The sequence below is a fragment of the Ovis aries genome, chromosome 7, assembly GCF_016772045.2.
Source record: "Ovis aries strain OAR_USU_Benz2616 breed Rambouillet chromosome 7, ARS-UI_Ramb_v3.0, whole genome shotgun sequence".
Lineage (NCBI taxonomy): Eukaryota > Metazoa > Chordata > Mammalia > Artiodactyla > Bovidae > Ovis > Ovis aries.
The window spans coordinates 88,847,104-88,873,072 of record NC_056060.1 but is presented as its reverse complement, the minus strand read 5'-3'; the positions used below and the strand labels follow the sequence as shown (position 1 = coordinate 88,873,072).

Genomic DNA, 25,969 nt, shown 5'->3' with positions numbered 1-25,969 from the left:
TAGTTGGTGACAGAGCCAGGACCAGACCCTGTCTTCTGGCTCTGAGTTAGTCACGCTTATGACAACTACCAGGAGGAACACGAAATGACTGATGAGAGGGCCAGAGTAACAAACGTTAAATGCTGTGAAAAATAAGGAGAAAGGCGAAGAAGATGGCCACAAAGTGATTTCAAATGACAGAGGTTTGACTAAATATATGGGGGGAAAAGAAAAGAGTTCTAGAATTATTTGGCTTTGAAAACCTCTCCCAAGCCTTTTGACTTCTATAAAATCTCCCTACCTAGGTCTTCCCTGAACCCCTAACCTTTTCTTTCTTAGCTTCCTTCCTTTTCCTTCTTCATCTTGTAAAGGTAGGTATATATTTCCCAAGTTCCCACTTACTTATCATCTTAGAGATCTTAGCAGTCCTCAGAGTCTCCACCGTCACTGCCAGACAGAACCCCCAAGTCCCTCTGTCTAGGTCCTCTCCCTCATCTGGATTTATCACATGTTTCCTATTGGGAAGCTCTGCAGATGGACTCCTGGATGCTTTATATTTGCAAAACCAAGTCAAACTATGATTTTATCCTAAAATCTATTGTTTAACATGTCCCCCTCTTTTATTGCTGTTGAAATCACAACCTTCCCAGTACAGAGATGCCTTATTTCTCACTCTCTTTTTTTCATCCAACCAGCTAGCGATACCCACTGATTCTATCTGGGAAATGTCCTTTCGTTTCATCCTCATTCCCTTCATATTATCATCATCATAGAAGAAATCCTTTAAAACTTTTTCCTAGACCACTTGAACAATCTCCAGGTATCGATTTTCCTAAAACCCACTGAAAAATATTATTTCAACAGAGCCAAAATAACCTTCCCAAAAATTAAGCCTTGGGGATTTTGTCTTCTACTGAAAAACTTTCAAAAGGGTTTCTCACTGCTTTCAGAACCAATCTGTCAATATGGCATTCAAATTCTCCCCATTACAGGTTCTCCCCACTACAGGCCTAAAATACCTGGAAAGAAAAAAATAATAATAAACTTAAAACATTTCTTTCATTAGTTTAGCATCTACGGTGGACCAGAAAAGACTCATGAAACATTTTTACACATTATTATAAATCTTTACACAGATTTGCCAAGTAGTATTATTATTTTATGTGTGTGTGTGTGTGAAGTCATGTCTGATTCTTTGCGATCCTATGGACTGTAGCCAGCCAGGCTCTTCTGTCCATGGGATTCTCCAGGCAAGAATAATGGAGTGGATTGCCATGCCCTCCAGAGATGTCAAATAATTCACCAAGGACATAGAGCTAGCTGGAAGCAAAGCTATATTTTTGAATCATAGACCAGCTGCCTCTAAAACATGGAATCTTTCTGCCATTCCACTGTCTGCCCATTGCCTCAAGTCATTTATTGTGGACAGACTGTATACCTAATTTGAGAATACAGCTTGCATTCTCTTCCTTTGAGGTCACACTCATGCTCGTATCTTCATTTGGCATGTTCCCTCTCCAGATTCCACCAGCCAAAATCTGACCCACCCTGTCCATGCACATTTCTTCAGTGTCTATAACCAGTAGTATTCTTACCTTCCTTGGTATACTGCCCATCTTCCCTTAAAACAGAGCTGTGTGTACAGTCTTTATGTCCTTCCTTGCATGTTTCACACCTCCACCAACTCCAAATAAACTGCCATTTCGTAAATATGTGTTGAATTAAAATGATCACCGCTACACTTTCTACTCTGAAACTTTCATTAGGGCCGTAATAGTAATTAAGAATCAGAACTGGATCTGAATGCCTGCTCAGCCATTAATTAGCAGTGCTAATTTTGGGAAAATTCTCTAGCTTCATTAACCATTAGTTGCCTCATTTATGAAGTGAGGATATTAATAGTGACTGCCTCACTGAGTAGTTGTGAGCTCATAATAAAATAAACAGACTTGGCACAGTGTCTAGTACCTGGTACTTTGTCCGTCAGTATTTGTGGTGAGTGACGGGAATGGGAGCCATGTAAGGTGAACTCTAAAGACACAGTCCGAAATAAATGTAGGAAACAGTCATCTATGCCATTAAATTACCTGCCATCTTATAGACAATGGAGCAGAAAAATAAACTGAATTAAAAGAGGTTAACTAAGGAGTCAAGAATAGAATAGGAAACATTTTAATTGCCGGTCATCTCCTCTCATCCTGAGTATGAACTGACTTCGGGATGAAGGTTAGTTTGGTCGATCAGCAGGGCTTATCTAAATGTCTTTAAGTGATTCTAGGTTCCAAAGGCGTCATCTCAGGCTGAGAAATGACAGGTCTAGCTGTCAGTACCATCTTTGAGGCTAATGCAGTCGTACAGTCCCCTCTGCCATCTATCAGGGAAGCACTAACAAGAAGAAACAGCCCCGGTGACAGCATCAGGATCTAAGCACATGATGTTATGGGGTGGGTGGCTAATGAATTCCCCAATCAATATGCTGAGCTCCGTGCCTTCTCAATGCAGCCAGGGAGCCAAAATCCATCATCTATAGCTTCAGGGAGTCAGTGAGTTATTTCTTGCCCTGGTGCACCGAACAATACTCCAGAAGTAATGACTAGTAACAGTGTAAGCGGTGGGTCAATGAGATAATTCATCTGAATGATGGTGTTAAGGTAGGGCTGCCATTAAGTCATACGAGCCCCAGCACTCACTGCGTGGTGCCTAGGGTTTGCCTGCTTGCTGCACTTGGCATTCATCTGTCAGAAAAGCCTCTGCTATTCAGAACTTGTTCAGTATTTGATAACTGCAATAATCTAGGATATATGCCACCAGGTTGGTTTTAAATCAGCAATATCTTGATGCTTCCTTAGAATTTTATATTAGTTAAGTTGGACTCTCAAAGATCTGGTTAAAAGTCTATCTATTAGTTAGGAAATTATATTGTTTTCTGAGTTTAAAAAAATGTTAATTGAATAAAAAAGTACCAATAATATCCAAAGCTATCCATAACTGAAAATGCACTATATGCCAGGAGCTATATAGTAAGAGTTGTATTTACATTATCTCCTAAATGTGTAGAAAACCTACTTTCTCATATTTTAATTACCATGTTCTTTCAAGTCCATTAGCTCTATGTGAGTCAAGGTTGATCACAGAATTCCCCAAACATAGCAATTAGCATGGTACGTAAAAGACACTCAATTCACATATAAAGAATGTCACTCAGGAGCTAAACCCTCTTCATTCTGACTTTTCTAAATTTATATTATATATATGCATCGATGATTCTGAAATAGGACTGCCATCAGTTAACAAAGTGTCAGTGGTGTCAGTGATAAATGAGAAAGATATGGTCATTTGGCCTCGCTTCTCATAACTGTCTCCCAGCTATAAAATATTCTCCACATGCATTGTCAACTCAATTTTTCCAGCTATACTACTATACATTTCACCTGCACACTAAATTTATCATTCATTTTTCTTTTAGGTTTGACGACCAAAAGTCTTTGAAATGCTTTTATCTGTATATGTGCCTTTACGTTTCCAGTTTCCTTGACAGCAGCAGCTACTCATCTCTGCTCAATCCGGCTAGACCCACACTGGGATGTTCTTTCCAGCCATGACCTTTTCTGGGCCCTATTGATGCCCAAGAATAGGGCCAAGCCCTCTAGGTCTTTATCTGATGCCCATGGTGGGTTTCAAACCACTTTCACACCATCCTCGTCTGGGAAGATTTGGCTCCCTTGACGGTCCTGCTCGTTGTTACTGTTGGTTTCTCCTCCTCCCTCCTTCCCTGCTCCTCCTCCCCCACACTCCTCCACCCCTGGGATCACGACCACCACCTCCTCCTCCATATTCTTCTTTTTGCAAGCTGAGCTGTGCTTCGTACAACTGAAGAAGGAACTCTGGGGCAGGAGGGCCCATGATTTCACAGATGAGTATAGAGCCCTTTGGAACATTAAGGACAGTGGAAGCACAGCGCATCGCCTCGTGACACTGTAGGGACATCATAACCTACAGTGAGACACTGAGGATGCTGCAGGGGTCTACTCAGTCTATTGACTCAACCAGGACTCGCTCAGCTGGAACTGGGCTCTTCACTGCATGCCAACAGGACCCTCCAAAGTCTCAACTGTAGATGTGATTAATTCAAAAATTTGCTTTTGATCAGATAAAATACGAATTTGCTTGCAGAAACTGTCTCCGGTGACTTCAAAAACACTTAAAATGAAATTCTGCTTTTCATGATAAAACACTTCCTTTCACTGGTTTTTTTTTTTCCTCCAATGAAGTCATCACTTGCTAGATATTTCATCAAGAAAAGTATCCTTCTCTTTTCATGCAGTCCTTCACCAATAACAACTTCTGAAAACTTTATTTCGTCTGAGCCCCAGGAAAATCATATGAGGTCATCTTTTTTGGAGCCCATTTTAAAGAAGAGAAAGGAGAGGCTCAAAGCAGTGGAGCGACTTGCTGAAAGCCAAGTAGCTCACTGGATACAGACAGAAATGAGACTCAAATCCAAGTCTTCCAACCACAAATTAAGCACATTTTTCTACTACGGCATTCTGCCTTTCAACACCAAGCGTGGAATCGAAGTCAACAGATTTAGATCAAAATATCTTGGGAAGAGCAAAGATCTGAGCAAACACACACAGCTTGCATGCAGGTGCTGCCTCTGGTTCAGCTTACATAAGCAGTCACTCCATCAAAACCCCTCACCACTCCCTTCTCCCACCTTCTCCTCCAACTCTGCCGGGACGGAACAGCTAAGCTGGGAGCTGCAGAGAGGGGCCCCAGCAGGCCCTCTCCACAGAAGTGGCTAATGATCTGGAAAAGCTCCTAAGCCTAGAAAACCCGAAGAGGCCTTTCTCACTAAGAACAAATAGCAGCTAAAGGAAAAACAGAGCCAGCCTGCAGTGCGCAGCACTCTGCGGGAAGTGCAATCGCATCTGGTGGTTACTTTTGTTGTTTCCCTGTTCTTTTTCTCTTGACTTCTGTTACCAGTCTTGAACGCCAACACTCCTCTGGATTCCTCTGCAGATTCCCCCATGTGCTGTGCCTGAACCCAATCCACTTCTGCCACTGGCCAAATCCAGAGTTGAACGTAAGCTAACTTCACTGAGGACCAACCCAGAGATTGCTGGTTTACTGCGAGTATCTCACACACAGACAGCCAAGTGAAACATCCGAGCCAGCAATTTATAGATGCAATAGATGTGAGCAACACACCATTTATCATAATTCAGCTCTGCTCCCTTTTTTTCTCTAGGAGTCTCTTCAAGTGCTATAAATTATGGAAAAACAATACTATACAAGCCAAACTTAATAAATATCTGATTTCCCAAACTTGACAATAAGAGAATACCATCAGTCTTTTCTTTTTTTTTGGCAGGGGTGTTGGAAAGAGAACACTATGCCCTTACGAAAAGGGGGTCGATGTGAACAATAACCTTTTCTCTACTCCTTTGTTTTATGTAAGTGTCTACATTGTAAGTCAGGAAGGAAACAGTCGGGGAAGGTTATAGATTCTTGTCAAACAAAACAGGTGCCCTGACACATAAATTTTCACTGTTCCTGAAAGGCTCATAATTAAAAAATGAATCCAAGAGGATTTACTGTAAATTACACACAGAGAGAAGAAAATTAATAGGATGCCTTTTTTACACCCTGCATTAACTACGTAAAGAGAAGCTGATTGTTGTCCGATCCTCTCCATCCTTCTGTTTTGCAGGTGGTGAAAGAAGGCTGTCAAGAGTTTCATGATAGCAATGGCAACACCTCATGGTGAGCCTTTCTCCGGTCATATTCAGTTTTGTCCCTGTTGTTGAAGGAGGTGACTGCAACACGACACAGCTCCATAGACACAGGGTCAAGAGGTAGATGTCATTCACAACGGATGGCTTCTCTCCAAATACTGAGCAGATTAATTTCTCAACAATAGATTTCAACAGAGGGAACTTACATTTGAAGTAATGATTTGTAAAAATCCCTCTGCCCTATGAGACCCTCCCTCCATAGAATTTGATTTCATGAGCGCACACTTCAGCAAAGACATTTTTACCTTTGTTAAGACACATCTCATCTATGATTTCATTAATATCATGGTTAATAATTGACACAGAAAATAGTACATCACGGATGTGTGAACCAAAAACAAAGAAATGCAAGCTAATTTGAAGCAAACAGTCTAAATTATTTTGATCTGTTGGCCTTCTTTGATTTTTTTTAATGATCTAATTCTTATCTTGTTCAACAAGCCTATTTAATTACCATGAGGCCCAGGTGAGTGGGAAGATGTCTGGTTTAAAAGAAATCAGCCCAAGAAGGAAGAGCCCCTGTTCTCTTGGCAAGAACAACAGATAACTGAGCAAAAGGTATGCCTATAGCGCCTCCCCAGCCCTGTGTGGGTGTCCCTTTCTTTGTACCAATTCTTTTTATCCCAGGGCACCAAAGCCTTCATTCTGACCAAGCTCTCTCCATGAATTCCTGCCACTCCCCCAAACGTCGTATGTCCCCAAATTAGTCATGCTGATTTATTGCTCTCATGAGTTTGAGTAAACTCCGGGAGTTGGTAATGGATAGGGAGGCCTGGCATGCAGCAGTCCATGGGGTCGCAAAGAGTCGGACACAACTGAGCGGCTGAACTAACTAAAACTTGCTCTCAAACCCTGTCAGAGTGGTTGACTTTAAGCTGGTGGGGGAAAGAACATACAAAGACTGACTAATTAGTCAATGACTCAAGGGCCTCCAGGGGAATATGAGCTGAAAAAGATACCTCCTTCTCCAAGGAGTTTTTTAGGTGTGGTGACTTTAGGATAGCAAAGGAAGAGATATGGGAGACTTCAAGCTTGTGAAGAAGGCTGTGAAGCCTAGAGGAAGTAGAATGAATGGGCAGCCGACTTCAGTCCTTACAGCCCCGCTTCCATACAGGTGGCAGACAAGGCTGATGGAAGCCCGCACTTTCACTTGCTTTATTTGCCTTCTATTCTCCCAAATCCTCCCAGTGCAAAACTTGCATGGAGGGAGTAGGACTCAGAGCTGGCATGCAGGATGACATTCTCTACATTCCAGCTCTGGGGTCTTGACAACAGGCAAGTCTTGTTTTAGAGAGTGGTTGCTCACCCTGGAGTCAGATTCCCCAGTGTTCTTGGGAAAGAATTTTCTCTTCCCTCAGGTAGGTTAAGTCGGGGGTAAAAAGGGCTTCTCCCAAACACTGTGTTACCACTGCTCAAAAAGTCAGGAATTCCTAGGAATTGCCTTTTGCAGCAATTTACGAAACACCAGTTCTCAACCTCTCCCTTCATGTCTCTCTCTCTCTCTTGCATGTGTGTGTGCGTGCACACACACGCTAATTTCAGAGTTTATACTTTTTTTCTGAGCAATGTATTAGCTTGACAACCACTCAGGAGTAGCAGCAAGGCACTTCTGGTTGTTTCCACAATTAACACCCACACTCGAAGAACACAGCTCTGCCCACAGATGACCCTGGCCAGAGCCCATCTGTGGGCAAATGTGTCCTCTCTTGCTCACGCCCACTTGATTGTGTTTTTCCTTGCCCCAGGATTCACCCTGCCTTCACGTCCTCTTCACACCTGTCATTGCTTTCACTGGTTCTCTTCTCCAAGGGGCCCTGCAAGGGGGAATGAAATCCTTTGCTTCCTCTCCAACCGTTTCCACTCTTAGTAATGGCCCTTACATTCCTTTCTGAGTAATTTTCTCTAGTACAAGGAAACTGACTGTGTTTAATAAACAAATCCATGTTTGACAGATAGTGAAAACCACATAGAATTATCTAGTAGGCATCTGTGGCTTCATTTTCCTGATGCAGCTACGTCAGTGTCCAAAGCAAGACGCTGGATTTTGTCAAGTTCTTTGACCTTCTCTCCACTATAGGAAGGAACCGTCCCTTTCCTCTGCCTACTGTGACATCAGGTTTTAGTCACATGTTCTTTTTATCTGAGGACATTTGGCCAGTCTAGGGCAGTGGTCACTGATGTACAATCTGCAGCCTGTCCTTATAGGCACCTTTTTATTGGAGTACCATCACATACACTTTCTGTCTCTAGCAGACACCAGAGATATTGCCCCAGTGAACAGAAGATAATTTGAAATGACTACACCAATGAAGGGGTCCCATGCTCCAGAAAGCCAGAGATATGTCAGGTCCATTCCAGAATGGTGTGGCTTCTTCACATCATAGGGTCTCTTTTTCTTTTCTTGAAAAATGCCAGATGGCATTTCCTAACCCAAGCTCTGAAGGAGAATCTGTTGGAAGTTCCCAGAATGTTTAAGCAACGAGAACATCATGGGAATAAGTTCACAATGCCCAAGGGAGCTCTACACATTTTGATGTAAAATTTCTTGTATGTTTCCTTTTAAAAAAGAGTCAAAATGGAATGCTTTGGTTCTCCCTAGAAGTTCCCAGGATCCTCATATCTGTTTTATGAAAATGCTGCCAATTCCAAGTAAACTACCAGAAAATAAGAAGATGTTTCTCCTGAAAGTGGAACTGCTTTACAAAACACAAATGGGAAGAAATGGATAAACCGGTAGCACATTATTGGACTCTAAAAGGATGCTCATGGCTGTGCCAAATCACATTTTTCTTAGTAAGTCACACTGAATTAAAAAAAGAAGATAAATCACTGTGAAAATGCAAGTGAACTGGTAATAATAGCCCAGTTATAGCTGCCATGAAATAGTCATTAAGTTATATGCAGCATAAATCTCACAGTTTTGTAAATTATGGTAGTTCTTAGAGGCCAAATAAAGATAAACTGTACTAACTATAGCTATGTTTCTCTGTGCTCCTTGGCGTGGCTTTTTAAAAGGCTTGAGCTCAGGCTTAGAGTACCATATGGTCCCTGAAGCATCTGAGGAAGTGTTAAAGGTTCACAGCTCTCTTCAAGACCCCTCTTCTGCATTTTGAAGCTGATTGTTTCTAACCAGTGCCTCTCTGCCTTTCTGAGCAGAGTCTTGGCTTGTTCTGGCTCACCCTGAGATCAGACAGGCTTCCAGCTCAAGCCTTTTCCTTCCAGCTGCTTCTCTTTCCAAGGCCTGCTGAAAGAGCAGGTGCTGGGGAGGGGCACTGTTTCCAGGGCTGAGCTTGCTGTATGGTTCCAGCCGGCTACCACCACCCCGGGGCCCAGCAATGAAATCTAACCCCACGTGCCTCAGTAGATGTGCACGTTAGCAAAACTCACATTCAAAGATTACCAAGAAACGTCCCTTTTCCTCCTTTTTGGAGGTTGGTGATAATCCCCAGTTGCCTTTTCTTCTTAACTGCTTTATCCCCCCTGCTATTTAAACTGAATTCTTATTGCTCCAAATTAAATCCATTCTTTCTAGCCTTGTCATTGCTAACTAATGAGAGCAATTCCTCTCTTTGCTCTTGGTGGCTGCACTTTGGGTACTTATGGATGAGAATCATATCCTTCTCTAGCCTACTTTCCTAACTGCAGACTCACAGGTGATAAAATGGGTTAATTGTTGCTATAAAAATATTTTCTATCCTCATAACGAAGTAATTTTTCCCTCCAAATCATTTTAATTTCTTTGAATTGCACTGTGTTCTTAATGATCTGCAGTGAGTGAGGGTGCAGTCTTATTGGGCTTACATATACAAGCAAAACATCGGATATATACGACGCACGCATACACCAACTCCTGGCCATTGCGTTGCTTCTGTTTGCCCCACCCACTGTGGCCTCAGTTTTTACCATTTGTTCTTCACATCTCTACTAGAAAGCCTGTGGGCTTGGGCAGAGGTTGCCCAAGCACAGCCTGCAGACTGTTTTTATAAATATATTTTTATTGCAATATAATCACGCACAGTTCTTTAATGATGGATTGACTGTGGCTGCTTTCACATTAACAATGGCAGAGTTGAGTAGCTACGTCAGAGACCGCATGACCCGAAAAGCCCCAAATATTCTATTTGGCCCTTCACCTTCTTGGCACCAGGGACCAGTTTTATGGAAGACAATTTCTCCAAGGAGTGGGGTCGGGGTGGTTTCAGGGTGATTCAAAGGCACTACCTTCGTTGTGCACTTTATTTCTGACCTAACACTGCTGCTGATCTGACGGGAGGTACCAGTCCCTGGCGTGGAGGTTGGGGACCCCTTCTCTGGAGAAAACCTTGGCTGACTGCCAAACGTAGGAGGTCACTGACAGTCACGATGGCCTTGCCACTTGCACTGGGTTAAGATGAGCCGTACCTGGTCAGTCTCTTATTCACACCTACGTGGAAGCGAAGTGGCTCAGTCATGTCCCACCCTTTGTGACCCCATGGACTGTGGCCCACCAGGCTCCTTCATCCATGGAATTTTTCAGGCAAGAGGATTGCAGTGGGTTGCCATTTCCTTCTCCAATTTACACCTAAGTGGTCTGCTAAACGTCTCACAGCCAAGCCACACAGTAGGGGAGGGAGTCTGGGCAGGATGAGTTTTATATTTTCTATTCCCGAGGCACCCTCTGGCCATCACGGTTCACATCCAAGGGGGGTAAATGAGGCTTAACACAAAGCACCCCTTAGGTGTGGCTCCAACACACCGAGGCAAGGATATAAATGCGTGCTCCGGTGTCGCGTCAGCCTAGAATGTTCCAAGGCAGTTATTTGGCTCACTTACTCAGACCAGCAGGAAGACAAGAGAATCCGGGCCCAGCCCGGTACTCACGATGTGAAGCTGGAGGAAGTCTCCGAGGCCCGGGGCGCTGTCGATGCGCACCAGAATGCCATCCTTCACGGTTGTGCTGAAACCCACGGCCAGGCGGTCGGAGCGTGTGCTGGGCCTGTCGTTGGCCGGCCAGGTATAGAGGATGAGGCCTCCGCTCTTCCCGAAGATGTACGTGGCGCCAGCTGCGAAAGCAAGGAGAGAGGAGCGTGAGGACCCTGCAGGGCTTCTCGCCAGCTGTGGTTACCCTGCGGAGACTCTGCACAGAGAGCCATGGAGCACGAGTACGACGGCCTTCACGTGCCCAAATCCGGAGACCAAGAGGGATGTGATGCAGGGGACTCAGAAGACGCCGTCACCCCAATTTAAAGAGGCAGGCGAAATGAGTTAATCACAAAGCAGATGCTAGCGAGAGACGGTCCTCGCGTCTCCAGGTCCTGCTGAACGAGGGCAGAGGACGGATATAGCACGCTATGTCTGAGAGCTCTGCTACCCTGGGACAAACAACTATTTCATCTTGCATCTCAGCCAGGACAGCACAAGAAAGGAACCTTCAGCCACCCTCTCAGAAAGGAAAGCCTGAGAAAACCGAGTTACCTGACTCAACGCATTTGTCTATTTCACTCTTACGTTGCTATGTAAAAGATGATAAACATTAATTGCAGAGGCCTTTAAAAAATTAACTCGATATTTTTCCCCCTAGCTGTGACAGAATACCAGTAAACCAGATGTTTCTGACTCCTTTCCAAACTAAATTTCGAAAAGAAGATACAGGAGACATGGAAAAAAAAAATTCAGTTGAATGAATTTTGATGACAAGCAGCATTCACTACGACTAGTGGATTCAATGGTGTTTTTAATATTTACTTGTGTTTTAGTTTTTATAATTTATAAACCCAAGGGTCAGTAAGAATATATTAATTGAAAAATATTTAGGAAAAAAGAGGAAGAAAAATAAGGAAAATACTTACATCTCATACATTTCAAAGGTCTACTTTTAAAAACAAGTTTTAAAATCAGAATTTGGGAAAAAGTATGCAGATTTGGTAGCCAAAACAGCTATATCATTATAGTTTTCATGGCTGTATGTATGTTACCCATAGTGAGTAATTCCATATGCCATTCATCTCAAAGTTCAGAGGCCATTTGGCACCAGGTTTTCTTGTGTGTTTCCCACTGATCATAGTCCAATCCTTGAAACTGTTTTAAAGCACCATGAGACAAGCATTCCTATATCTCTCGAATTTTCTAAAAATCCCCAGCATGGGTCTACATTCAGTTTACAGAGAATATTGGGTTGAATGATGTTGTTTGAAGAAGAAATGAGTTATGCAGCCTGTTCAGAAATAACAGAGTAAGCTGCTATGAGGCTAGAATTAGGAGTATATGTCATATCTTATCCTTTTCTAAAGCTTTAAGCCACATTGTATTCTGAGGCATATAGAATTTAATTTGTCCTCTTTGAAAGGTCACTATTCTAGTTGCTCCAGTGTGCTCAGTTTGTGTATTACATGTAGCATAACATTATTTTCCTTTTATGACTTTCTCAATTCTTAGGGGATGGGGGTGTGAAAAAGCCCTCCACACTCATCTGGAGATTTGAGGATTGGGGTATGGAAAGTTTATGTTTAATTCTGCATGCATAACAATGTTTGCTCCTTATCATCCACAAACACCCTCAAAGCTTCTTAAAATTAGAAATGTGGATATAATGATTTACCCTTAATATCTCTCCATCTGTGAAACACTTAAATAATTTCCTTTCTGTAGATGATTACAAATATCACCACCATTCCCATTATTCTTTATTTGGAAAACTGAAGGTTATTCAGTAATTATTGTATAGAATCACCAAAAATGCAAATTAGCCTGTGACATTTTTGTGGCCATTTATAAAATCTTACCCTATTCGGTCCTAAATATATAGTGGATTCTGCTACAGGAATAAATGCATAGTCTATCAGGAAATAATTTTGTCACTACAAAAAGAAGAAGTAAAAAACTGGTAACAGCAGCAACATATACATGGTACTTTACAGTATACAAAAGATTTTTCAAATTTATTAGCTGGATCTTCACAAAAATAGTCCTATGGAATAGTTCATTGATTAACATTGTTTGGAAGTATAGATGCAAAGATCAGACTTAAATAATTGACACCCTCTTTAAGTCTCCACTTGGACCCTCCCACTTCCCAAATCCTGGCTGTACCATATACCAATCATAGTTTAATATCATTCTTTAATAAACTATGCCAAGGATATAAAGTTGACTGCACTTCATTTTTGTCACATCTTCTCATTAGAATGAAGCAGAATAAAAAAAGAAAGAAAAAAGCCCTAGTACACATATCTAACATTTTTTCAAAGGTTAGTCTGGCTTTCTCACTATACATATAACTTTAGAAACTTTGTACGCTGCTTATATTTTTAAGCACTGTCCTGCTCAGTAATTCTCAACATATAGAATACAAAGAGGAAGAGTATTTTAAAAGATAAAAACACAACTTCTTATATATAGTAGCTAGAAGGTCACCATAACTACATTTTTTAAAATAAAGAATGATATTATACAATGACAATATTAGGATAAATAGATATAATGTATTACTTCAGTTATTTTTATTGCTTCTGTTGTTCTGAATTTAGGATGTCACTATGTTAGATAATTCTAACTTTATAGGTGAAATGGGCATAAAGGTACAAAGTCCTTGGGTGCATGCGTGCGTGCTCAGTTGTGTCCAGCTCTGAGTGGACACAGCTCTCTTGTGGACAGCTCTATGAACTGTCCATAAATATCCATACAGTCCATAAATATCAATAACCTCAGATATGGAGATGACACCACCCTTATGGTAGAAAGCAAAGAGGAACTAAAGAGCCTCTTGATGAAAGTCAAAGAGGAGAGTGAAAAAGCTGGCTTAAAACTCAACATTCAAAACACTAAGATCATGGCATCCAGTCCCATCACTTCATGGCAAATAGATGGAGAAACAATGGAACCACTGACAGACTTTATTTTCTTGGGCTCCAAAATCACTGCAAATGGTGTCTGCAGCCATGAAATTAAAAGATACTTGCTCCTTGGAAGGAAAGCTATGACCAACCTAGACAGTGTATTAAAAAGCAGAGACATTACTTTGCCAACAAAGATCCATGTAGTCAAAGCTATGGTTTTTTCCGTAGTCACGTATGGATGTGAGAACACTCAGTCATGTCCGACTCTTTGCGACCCCATAGACTGTAGCCTACCAGGCTCCTCTGTCCATGGGATTTTCCAGGCAAGAGTACTGGAGTGGGTTGCCATTTCCTTCTCCAGAGGATCTTCCCGACCCAGGGATCGAAGCCAGGTCTCCTGCATTGTAGGCAGACGCTTTACCATCTGAGCCACCAGGGAAGACTATGGATATGAGAGCTGGACCATAAAGAACGTTGAGCACCAAAGAATTGATGCTTTTGAACTGTGGTGTTGGAGAAGACTCTTGAGAGTCCTTTGGACTGCAAGGAGATCAAACCATTCAATCCTAAAGGAAATCAACCCTGAATATTCATTGGGAATACTGATGCTGAAGCTGAAGCTCTGATACTTTGGCCACCTGATGTGAAGAACTGACTCATTTGAAAAGACCCTGATGCTAGGAAAGATTGAAGGCAGGAGGAGAAGGGGATGCTGGAGGTTGAGACGGTTGGATGGCATCACCGACTCGATGGACATGAGTTTGAGCAAGCTCCGGGAGTTGGTGATAAACAGGGAGGCCTGGCATGCTGCAGTCCGTGGGGTCACAAAGAGTTGGACACAACTGAGAGACTCAACTGACTGACTGAGGCTCCTCTGTCCATAGGAGTTTTCAGTCAAGAATACTGGAGTGGGCTGACATTTTCTCCTCCAGGAGACCTTCCCAACCCAGGGATCAAACCCATGTCTCCTGTGTCTCTTGCATTGGCAGGCAGATTCTTTACCACTGAGCCACTGATCCTTAACATATGGCTTATTTTACTATGTAGAAATAAATATTAAAATATATTCTCGTACTGAATTTGCTAGTAAGGGTGACTAAAGACCCTGGATGCTCCTACAGTCTGATGTTGGCTTTAAAGGAAGTTAATGAATAGTTACAACCCTCTACTCTGGTAATCTATTATTATTATCATTTTTTCTTCTTTAGTTAGCTTTGTTATCTCGCATGGTTCTTAAGGCAGATAGATGCTTTCTGGTCATTTTCATATAAAATACCTTAGTGTCCCAGGGGGAACATAGACTGATTTTGTTTTACATTTTCAAATTAAAAAGTTCATTTTGTTATTTTTAAACGTGGATTACAGATCACATTACAAAAACTTTTGGGGACCATCCCTGGAACCATAAGAAGCCTCCTTAATTCATTAAGGATTTTCACTTCTAAGCCATGCATTCCACATCACACGCCTTCCACCCCAAGAAGGAGTCTAGCATTTCTGATTGCTGGTTTCTCACTGTGCTCAGTAATATGCTAAGATCATGCTACAGTCATCAATAATCAGGACCATGTAAATTCTCTGCTTGCTAACAAAAGTGATTAGTTCAACTGAGGGGGAAAAAAATGCTGGGGTAGCATTTCGGCCATTTAACATTGAAGAATTTGCAAGCTGGCAAGCAGCTGAGTTGCTTTACTGAGTTCCAACCAACACACTGTTTAAGTAATGGAATCTCCATTCTGTGACCATTAGCCATGATTAGGTACATACACTACCTCTTCAGATAGTCAACAAACATTACATGTTACTTAACCCACAACGTCTTTCATCGGAAAAGTACCCACAATGGGTCTGGCTCATAGTTTTCATAACTGGCTAGCTCTTTATGGGGATGGAGATGATGGTGATTTTGGCAGCTCCATATCCATACAGCATATTACTCATTTAGGGGATTACCAATAGGAATAGGATCAAGGTCCAATTTAAGATTGACGCTAGAAATAATAATCTATACTTGCCTAGAAAATCCCATGGGCAGAGGAGCCTGGTGGGCTACAGTCCATGGGGTCACAAGAGCTGGACCCAACTTAGTGACTAAACCACCACACACGTGTGTATACATTTGCATGTAGGTGTGCGTACAAAGAAGGGAGGTTTTAGTTAGAAAATACAATAGACTATCGGGAATTTATTGTCTTTCCCCATCAAATAATTAAAGATACAGGGACTCCAGAAAAGCATTTATATATTATATCAGTTATATATTTATGTTTAAAAACAATGAAGTCACTGTTTCTGAAATAACTTTCAATTGGTGTTAAAATGGAACAAGTTTGGAAGCATCTCCAAAGGGAGACCAGAGAGAGTTGCATTTAAAGAGAACTTACCAGGAACTATGCTCTATATTTAATAATAACTCATATGGGAAAAGCATTTGAAAAAGTACACACACACACTCACATATATGGGGCTTCCCCAGTAGCTCAATGGTAAAGAATCCACCTGCAATGCAGGAGACTTGGGTTTGATCCCTGGATTGGGAAGACCCCTTGAAGAAGGGCATGGCAACCCACTGCAGTATTCTTGCCTGGGTAAATTCCATGGACAGAGGAGCCTGAGGCTATAGTTCATAGGGTCGCAAAGAGTTAGATATGACTGAAGCAACCAAGCGTGAGCATATACATATCTATGTAACCGTGTCACTTTGCTGTACACCTGAGATTAAGGCAACATTGTAAATCAACTATGCTTCAATCAACATAAAATTAAAAAGAGAACAAGATAATTTACTGGTGGAAAAATGAAGCAGGTAGAATAATAAATTAAATGATAATAAAATTCTTAGCATGGAAACCACCTGGTGGGTAAACTAGGATAAGAAACTAGATGTCAGTTTCCTTGCCGGGGACTCTTTGAATGCTGCCTGAGAACTCAGTTTAAAATAGCATGGCACTGAGGTATGTCTATCTTCCTTTATTATATCAGGTTCCTATTCCTTATTTCTATTTTATTACTCTTTCATCAACCTTATTCACATTTGTATTCTTTATTGTGAACTGGTAAATCCTTTTGGAAATAGGCTATCTGTGACACAAAATATATTATGCCAGTAGATGCTGTTATTGCTATTAAGTTAAAATTACCTTTAATTCATATCAATTATCCCACAGATAATAAAACTAAAATGGAAAGGCATTGAAAATGACAAATATCTCTTCGAGGCAATGAAGACTCAAGGATCTCATAATGACTGATGACGGGCAAAGCAAAGTTTCTCAGTTTCTTTTACATATTTAGTTTGTTCCACGGTTCCCCTTACATACACTCCTGGCTCTTTAGGGGGTGTTCATAATAATAGGGCCTTATAATTCCATAACTTCAAATGGTATTCAAATTGCTTTCTTTGGGAGTTTCTTATTTGATGTCTCTTTCTCCAGTCCCCACTGAAGTGATAACGGTAAATAGTTTTATTACTGCTTTAATAGAAGGGTAAACAAAGGCTCAAAGAGATTAAATGACTTGATGCTGGAACTGAGACAGAGCCGGATCCTCCCTATCTTGATTCTGCTCCCTCCACAGGCCATCTTGCTCACCCAGGGGATGTAACTTCTGGAAAGAAATTCCTGGAGGTCAAGAGCTCCAAGAGGAGAAGGGGAGGGTAAATAACAGATGAAAAAAAAAGTATGAAAAACAAAATCTCGGCATTACAGAAGGAGCCACAAGGGAATACAAGGTAAGGAATATAGATTTTAGAAATAGCCCTGCAATGTATTTATTTCATAGATGGTTTATTATATCTATGTTGTGTACTCTGAAATTTTTGAAATAAACACCTAAATCGACGATGAAGTCACCTTAAATAAAGCAAATTTGAAGGGACTGAACATTAAGAGAGAAATTTTATCTGTTTTAAAGAACATACTTCATCTTTGGCAAAGAAATGATCAGATTTACTGCTCAGCTAACTGAGAAACTGACAATACCGCCTGAGTCAAGTATATCATCGGGGAGATCCAAGCCCCATTTCTTAATGCTGGGCCACGTAAGGGCCCTCTCCATATGAGGCAATTTCTCTTTCTTAAAGAATGAGCAAAACCAACGGGCATGGAGCTAGAAAACACAGGGGCAACATTTCAGAGCATATCCCTCAATTAGAGATAAAGTATACACTGCTCTATACATTGAAATTGATCTAAAACTAAAGCTTCCAGGGATGCACTTAAATTTCCTTTTGCTTAAAAGTTGTTCTTTCTTTGGGGTAATTCTTTCTTTCACAGACCTTTGGTAGTGCTTTACAATGCTATTTATGATACTCATGTTAATCTTAACATTAATAATTATACTCACTGTAGGGATGAGTCATTTATCACGCATTATAGTATACAGTACACTATTTCGGATTCCTATACTTTTCACTTTCGGAACTGTTGCTGTATTAGTTTGTTAGGGCCGCCATGACAATGGAAGTGGCCCTGGCCCTCACTGTCATGTGCTCTGCTTTCTCTACTCAAGCGTCCTACTTTCTTCTTATAAGGATACTGGCTATATCGGATTAGTGAAGTAGTGAAGTTGCTCAGTCGTGTCCGACTCTTTGCGAACCCGTGGACACCAGGCTCCTCTGTCCATGGGATTTTCTAGGCAAGGGTACTGGACTGGGGTGCCATTTCCTTCTCCAGGGAATCTTCCTGACTCAGGGATCGAACCCAGGTCTCCCACATTGTAGACAGACGCTTTACCATCTGAGTCACCAGGGAAGTCGGTTTAGAGCCCACCCTAATGACCTCATTTTCACTTAATTACCTCTTTAGAGACTCCATCTCCAATTACAGTTAAATTCTGAGGGGTTATGATGGGGGGGTATGACTTAAATATATAACTTTTGAGGGGACATAATTCAGCCCCTAAGGGTCACTATTCCAGTTTTAAAGATGAGAAATGCTATATAAAGAATGAGGTTAAAAAAAAACTTTCCCCAAATCTAAAGAAAACGGGAATTTAATCCAGATCTATCTAACAACGAATATATCTCCCTTAAATTTACCTGTGTAACTGCATGGGGATAGAGATAATGACAGAGAGAAGAAAGACAATATTTGCTAACATGTAGCAAAAAATAAACAGTAAGCAAGACAGAAACTCAATTCCCACACAATAGAAATGGCAGTAGAGGGCTGACTGTTCTGATCATTTTCTCTGAGTTACATAACAATGGTAATATGAAGTTGTTCTCTATCAAGTATATAAAAAGGTCAGACAATAACCTACTCCTGATTAATTACATACCATGCTCATAAAACTCTAAATTATGAAGGGTAGACTCTATAATGAGCCTTATTTCAGAAATTAACTACAGCCAACTTAATTTAACTTTATAACCAAGCTAGTATCTCATATAGCAAAACAAAATAAGTAGTAGGAAATTGCACAGCATTTAGGTTTAAGAAAGTAAATATTGTTTTATTGTTAAACAAAAAGAAAAGCCAGACTCCTCTGTACCATGAGGTCCTGAAGGACAGGGTTGTTTAATTTTTCTTTCTATCAACACTGAATGCTCAGGAAAGAAATGATGATGAGTTAATCAATAAAACTTGGCTCATCTATACTTTCATATCTTCACACTGTCATTCAGGCATCTGCCCATGAATCTGTCTCAGCTTTTTGTCATTTCATCTCAGTGTAGATATATTTTATAAATACTCATCAATTAGGGTTCACAACATCCCCTAAGATGGAATAGCTTCCAATTTATAAAAGAAATCTAACTGTGAAGACACTTGAATGATTTTTTTGGGGTGAATTTTTGGCAGGCTCTGATAGGAAAATCACGCCCACTTTTAGTCATACTGCTTTACGTTACCCTTCAATTTCTAAATTACACTGAAAACTGTTTTTAGTACCTATATTTCATATATATTCTTATATATATGGAAATACTTCTTAGATTTAAAAAGAATACACCCTAGAAAAGCAAAGTAACATATCTAACAATAGCAATGTTATCATTCTATTTTACAGAGCATTAACTAAGTACAAAGATTTTATATACATTTGTCCTTAGGCAAAATATAAATGAATGAAAGGAAAAATAAAAATGATCATTTTATAATAACTCATCAGCCTTTTCCATAGCAGTTTTTTGGAAACTCATTCCTTCTGATGACATCTCATGGGATGTAGTTAGAATAAAAGGGGAGTTCGGAGTGCATTTATCTGCCTCCTTTTCCTTCTTTTATTCCACAGCTTTGAATGTTCTCTAATAAGAACAGCCAAGGGATTCTAAGTACTGAATATTCTGTGAGAAAGAAATACAGATGAAGAGTAATTGTTTGTTTCCAGTGCTTTGATTTAAATTCTTGATTATGTACTTCACACTTTCAAGGGGTCGGGGACTATAAACAGATTACTTCGGGGTATTTATAGTTCTAATGCATAAAACATTGTTTTCTCAAAAAAGTTGGCTAATGTTTTTAAAAGTAATGACTCAAGTGTCCATGAGATATATCTCAATCACAGAACTGATGTCAGAGTTAGGCAAAAGAAAGAAATTTCAGTTGTTAAAATCCCTTCTCTATATCTATTATGATCACTTAAGATCATATATCTATCATGATCACTTAAGATTGTGCCTAGTTGCCCAATGATTAAGACAGTGATAATACCATCCCTGCCCACTTATGGTAACCATCTAAAAGTGAAGGGATTCACCAACATTATTGTACCTGTAGGAGACTTTCATTTTTCTTTATGCCTAGCACATCTTCCTCATTTATCTTAAAAATTAAGCCCTTTCACATGGACATAACTATTTGCTCCCATACCAATCATATGATTTGAATGGTAAGTGTCAAGCCCTTAACAGGTTCTGCCTTTTAGATACAGCTGATTAGCTAAGGTATGGTAAATCAACAGGAGTTAGACCAATCGGAGTCTATCACTGCATTTTTTTTTTGGAACCTGGATCCAGAGGAGCACCCTTCAGTCCCTCCTTGATGGTGAAGTTATGCCATAAGAAACACACAGCCGCCACGGCCACATTTCCTACAATGGAAAGAGGTTGTGAGGAAAGAAACACTGGCTCAAAAAGTGAAGGCAACTGTTGAGTCGGGAATTAGACAAAGAAAGAAAGTCGTATTGTTTGGTCCATATTGTGAAGCTGTGCCTTGGTGTTTCTTATATGAAACTCTCAGCTGCTAGCTTCTTGAATCTAAGCGAGTTCACACTTGGTGGCTCAGTTGGTAAAGAATCTACCTGCAATGCAGTAGACCTCCTGAAATGTAGAAGACCCAGGTTCGATCCCTGGGTTGGGAATATCCCGTGGAGAAGGAAATGGCAACCCACTCCAGTATTCTTGTCTGGGAAATCCCATGGACAGAGGAGCCTGGCAGGTTACAGCCTTTGGGGTCGAAAAGAGTCAGATAGGACTTAGCAACTGAACCACAAACCACAGTTCAAATTTTGCTTCTTTTACAACTAGAAAAGTCCTGGATAGTAAAGAACTTTTGGTAACTATCTCAGTGCCAGGAACATGTAGGGGCACAATAAAAGACTTATAAATGAATTGGCAAAGAACGGTCAAGATGAGAAGCTGATATATTACCAAGGATTCTAAATATCACCTACCAAAGGAGCCCATTCAGTAACTCACATACATTTTAAGTTGGAACACTTGTAAAACTGATCATATTCTTGTTGACAAAGAAATCTTTACTGATTTCCATAATTAGGTTGTATAACTCAAAAACTCCAATGAATAGAATATTAGAATATTAATAAAAGAGACTGCTGCTGCTGCTAAGTCGCTTCAGTCGTGTCCAACTCTGTGTGACCCCAAAGATGCCAGCCCACCAGGCTCCCCTGTCTCAGGAACACTGTCCAGGCAGGAACACTGGAGTGGGTTGCCATTTCCTTCTCCAATGCAGGAAAGTGAAAAGTGAAAGTGAAGTCGCTCAGTTGTGTCTGACTCTTAGCGACCCCATGAACTACAGCCTACCAGGCTCGTCCGTCCATGGGATTTTCCAGGCAAGAGTTCTGGAGTGGGGTGCCATTGCCTTCTCCAATAAAAGAGACTGCTTTATATCAAGTCCTATAAGCTACAATAAAGCTTTACTCAGAAGAAAATGTCTTAGATAATAATAAGGAAATGAACAGAAATTAATTGAACTTTTAACTTAAGGCACTATTATAAAACCAAATAAAACTAATAGCTCAGGTGTAATGATTAATAAAAGTTGAAATTTGCCCAATGTATTTTAAAAATAACAGTTAAAAAGCCCAAAGCTTGCACTTTAAAATGTCAAAGGAAGTATAGAAGCCCCTGAAACACTAGAAACAAGAAAAACTCAAAGAGAAAAAGATAGAATAGCATAAATTATAAAGGGAATATAATCATAGCTCTAGAAAATGTTAAAAATACAAAAGACTATTTTGAACAACTTTAGAGAAAGACTTGAAAACCAGAGGAAATTAATCATTTCTAGGAAAAATAATTTGCCAAAGATTTCTAAGAAAAAATTAGAAACACTCAGTACACTAAATGACCACAGAAAGCTTAGGAAACGTGATTCAAGTCCTACTATTTAAAAGGTGAAGGTCTGGATGGTTTTATAGATAAGTTTTATCTAACTTTCAAAGAAAAGCTAATCCCCAAGTTACTTAAATGATACCAGATCACAAGCAAAGTTAAATATCTCCCTCAATCAATTTACAAACATATCAAAATCTTAATATTGACATCTGCTAAATATATAGCATAAAAACAGAACAAAACATTTTAGACTAATTACACTTATGAATATTGATTAAAATTTTTTCTGAATAAACTTCAGTGGTGAATTAAGAATAATATACCATTCAAAGAATATGAGAAATAATGTATTTCAACAAAAGATATCTATCAGCAAAATTCATTATGTCATCCTATTAAAGTAGAATTATAATTTTATCCCTGATTTTCAAAAAGGCTTGAAAAACTTCAGGAGTCATTTCTTCAAAAATTCTAATTAAAATAGGGGTTGCAAAAGGTGTTCTAAATATTATAGAGATGATTGCTGAAACTCCAGTACTTTGGCCACCTGATGCAAAGAACTGCCTCATTGGAAAAACCCTGATACTGAGAAAGATTGAAGGCAGGAGGAGTAGGGGATGACGGAGGATGAGCTGGTTGTTTGGCATCACTGACGTGATGAACATGAGTTTGAGTAGGCTCTGAGAGTTTGTGATGGACAGGGAAGCCTGGTGTGCTGCAGTCCATGGGGTTGCAAAGAGTTGGACATGACTGAGCAACTGAACTGAAACTGATCAATAACAGACTATAAAAAATTATATAGTTTTCTCCATTAAAATCAGGAAGATAGTGATGTTTATTATCACAACAAAAAATGGATAAGGCCTCACTAAATAAAGTTGTAAAATATTGGGAAAGAATGCAATAATTTTTAAAAGATATGATTTCATATATTCCAAACAATGCTTAGAAGATATCGAACCAGTCAATTCTTAAGGAAATCAACCCTGAATATTCATTGGAAGGACTGATGCTGAAGCTGAAAGTCCAATACTTGGGCCACCTGATGCAAAGAGCCGACTCAGTGGAGAAGACCCTGATGCTGGGAAAGACTGAAAGCAGGAGAAGGGGATGACAGAGGATGAGATGGTTGGATGGCATCACCAACTCAATGGGCATGAGTCTGAGTAAACTCTGGGAGATGGTGAAAGACAAGGAAGCCTGGTGTGCTGCAATCCATGGGGTCACACAGAATCAGACATGACTGACTAAACAACAAAAATAATGCTTCTAAAAACTTAAAAATTATGGGATCAATTGATAAGTTTATCCAACACAAATAAATACATAAATATCAATAGCTTGCCTCCCTTGCACAGATGATTAAATGATTTTTGACAAGGGTACAAAGATCACTCAGAGAGAAATGACAATCTTTTCATTAAATGATGCTGGGAAAACTAAATATCCAAATGCAAAAAAAGAAGTGGGTGTTTACTTTGTACCATATACAAAAGTTAATTCAAATCGAATCAAAGACCTAACAGTAAGAGCTAAAACTCTAAAATTCCTACAATAAAACACTAAGGGAAAAACCCATAACCTTGAATTTAGAAAGGAGTTTTTGGGTAGAACGCCAAAAGAACAGGCAACAAAAGAAAAACATAGGTAAGTTGGACTTCAAATTTTTAAATGTTAAAGGACACTATCAGCAGACTGAAAAGGTAACCTACAAAATGGGAGTAAATATTTGCAAAACATATATCTGATATGGGATCAATTTCCAAAATGTATAAAGCATTCCTACAAACTCAACAACAAACAGCCCAGTTAAAATATGGGCAAAGGGCTTGAAGAGTGGTTCCCTCTGTTCTCACTAGCCTTTTTTCCAGACCTGTCTCTGCTGTCCTCAGCTCTTCAGCCCATATCCCCCGCCAAAGAGATGATCCTCTTTCTGTTTCCAAAATACACTGTGCTCTTCCACAGTTTTACTTGTGGCCTCCAAGTAGAATGACCTTTCCCCCATTTAAAATCAGATAAACAGTTCTGCAGCCCAAGACTCAGTTCAACTTTTTCTTTTTCTCATTTTATTGTTATTTCATAGTATTTTTTTTCCAGTTTTATTGAGTTGACATATAATATTATATTAATTTCAGGTGTACAACTTTATCTCACTAATACGTGGAATCTGAAACAAAACAAAAAAACAGATACACCCAAAGTAAATATTTTAGCCTAATAAGATACTAGCTTGTTGACTAAGGTGTTTACCTTAGTTTTCTCTTTTTTAGTAACAGAAATACTTCAAGAATTATACCTACAATAAAGTACTTTCCACCAAACATTTGGTTTTCATTTTCTGAAACACTATTACTTAGTAAATATGTTACAGTCACTCCAACACAGAATTAAAAAAAAAAAAAAGTTTTTAGAGCTTTAATTTTCTTTAATTAAATTTCTTTAATCTCTAAAAATCGTAGTGTTTAGAAAGACTGAAGTGACTGTTTTGGTCATTGGGGAAGCATGATCTAGTCTGTGACTGTGGAAAATAGGCTGCCGCGTGGAAGATGGAAAGAGACAGAAGCGTGTGCACGAGGATCTAGGAGGCGCCGCCACATGCAGGATGCAGAGACTCATGGGGGAGAAGTGGGAGGGCGCACTGAAGACATGAAGAACAAAGGACCTGGTGAGCCACGTGGCACTGGGGGAAGAAGAAAGGAAGGCATGAGGCTGATTCAGAGTTTTCAAATTTTGGCACATGAAATTATAGGGAAAAAAAAGGAAGCATAATTTTAGTGCATGAAAGTGGTAAGCTTAATTTGGGGGTGACTGAGTCTTTAGTATTGGTTTAATGGTTCTGTTGGAACTTCACTATTATAAAGGATCAGCGCCTTAATTTTAAGCCCCAACTGAGACTATCCTATTGTGTCATCATAAAATGCACCCAGTTCAGTTCAGTTCAGTCGCTCAGTCGTGTCCGACTCTTTGCGACCCCATGAATCGCAGCACACCAGGCCTCCCTGTCCATCATCAAATCCTGGAGTTCACTCAGACTCAAACCCATTGAGTCAGTGATGCCATTCAGCCATCTCATCCTCTGTCATCCCCTTCTCCTCCTGCCCCCAGCATCAAAGTCTTTTCCAATGAGTCAACTCTTAGCATGAGGTGGCCAAAGTACTAGAGTTTCAGCCTTAGCATCATTCCTTCCAAAGAAATCCCAGGGCTGATCTCCCTCAGAATGGACTGGTTGGATCTCCTTGCAGTCCAAGGGACTCTCAAGAGTCTTCTCCAACACCACAGTTCAAACGCATCAATTCTTCAGCACGCAGCCTTCTTCACAGTCCAACTCTCACATCCATACATGACCACAGGAAAAACCATAGCCTTGACTAGACGGACCTTAGTTGGCAAAGTAATGTCTCTGCTTTTGAATGTGCTATCTAGGTTGATCATAACTCTTCTTCCAAGAAGTAAGCGTCTTTTAATTTCTTGGCTGCAGTCACCATCTGCAGTGATTTTGGAGCCCCCAAAATAAAGTCTGACACTGTTTCCACTGTTTCCCCATCTATTTCCCATGAAGTGATGGGACCGGAGGCCATGATCTTCGTTTTCTGAATGTTGAGCTTTAAGCCAACTTTTTCACTCTCCTCTTTCATTTTCATCAAGAGGCTTTTTAGCTCCTCTTCACTTTCTGCCATAAGGGTGGTGTCATCTGCATATCTGAGGTTATTGATATTTCTCCCGGCAATCTTGATTCCAGCTTGTGTTTCTTCTAAAGTTAAATAAGCAGTTAAATAAGCAACTTGTGTTTCTTCTAGCCCAGCATTTCTCATGATGTACTCTGCATAGAAGTTAAATAAGCAGGGTGACAAATATAC

General features: G+C 40.2%; 1 protein-coding gene across 19 annotated transcripts in view; it reads right to left on the bottom strand.

Annotated features, from left to right (window-relative positions):
• The window catches only part of NRXN3 (neurexin 3), a 1,842,793-nt gene that overhangs the window by 417,150 nt on the left and 1,399,674 nt on the right, over positions 1 to 25,969 (bottom strand). For all 19 annotated transcript variants that reach the window (XR_009601311.1, XR_006060480.1, XM_060418434.1 and 16 more), the window contains one exon: positions 10,638 to 10,819. Coding sequence is in view for 17 of the 19 variants with exons in the window: in XM_060418434.1 (XP_060274417.1) it covers positions 10,638 to 10,819 (182 nt within the window). In the remaining 2 variants the exon portion in view is untranslated. The remainder of the gene's footprint in view (positions 1 to 10,637; positions 10,820 to 25,969) is intronic.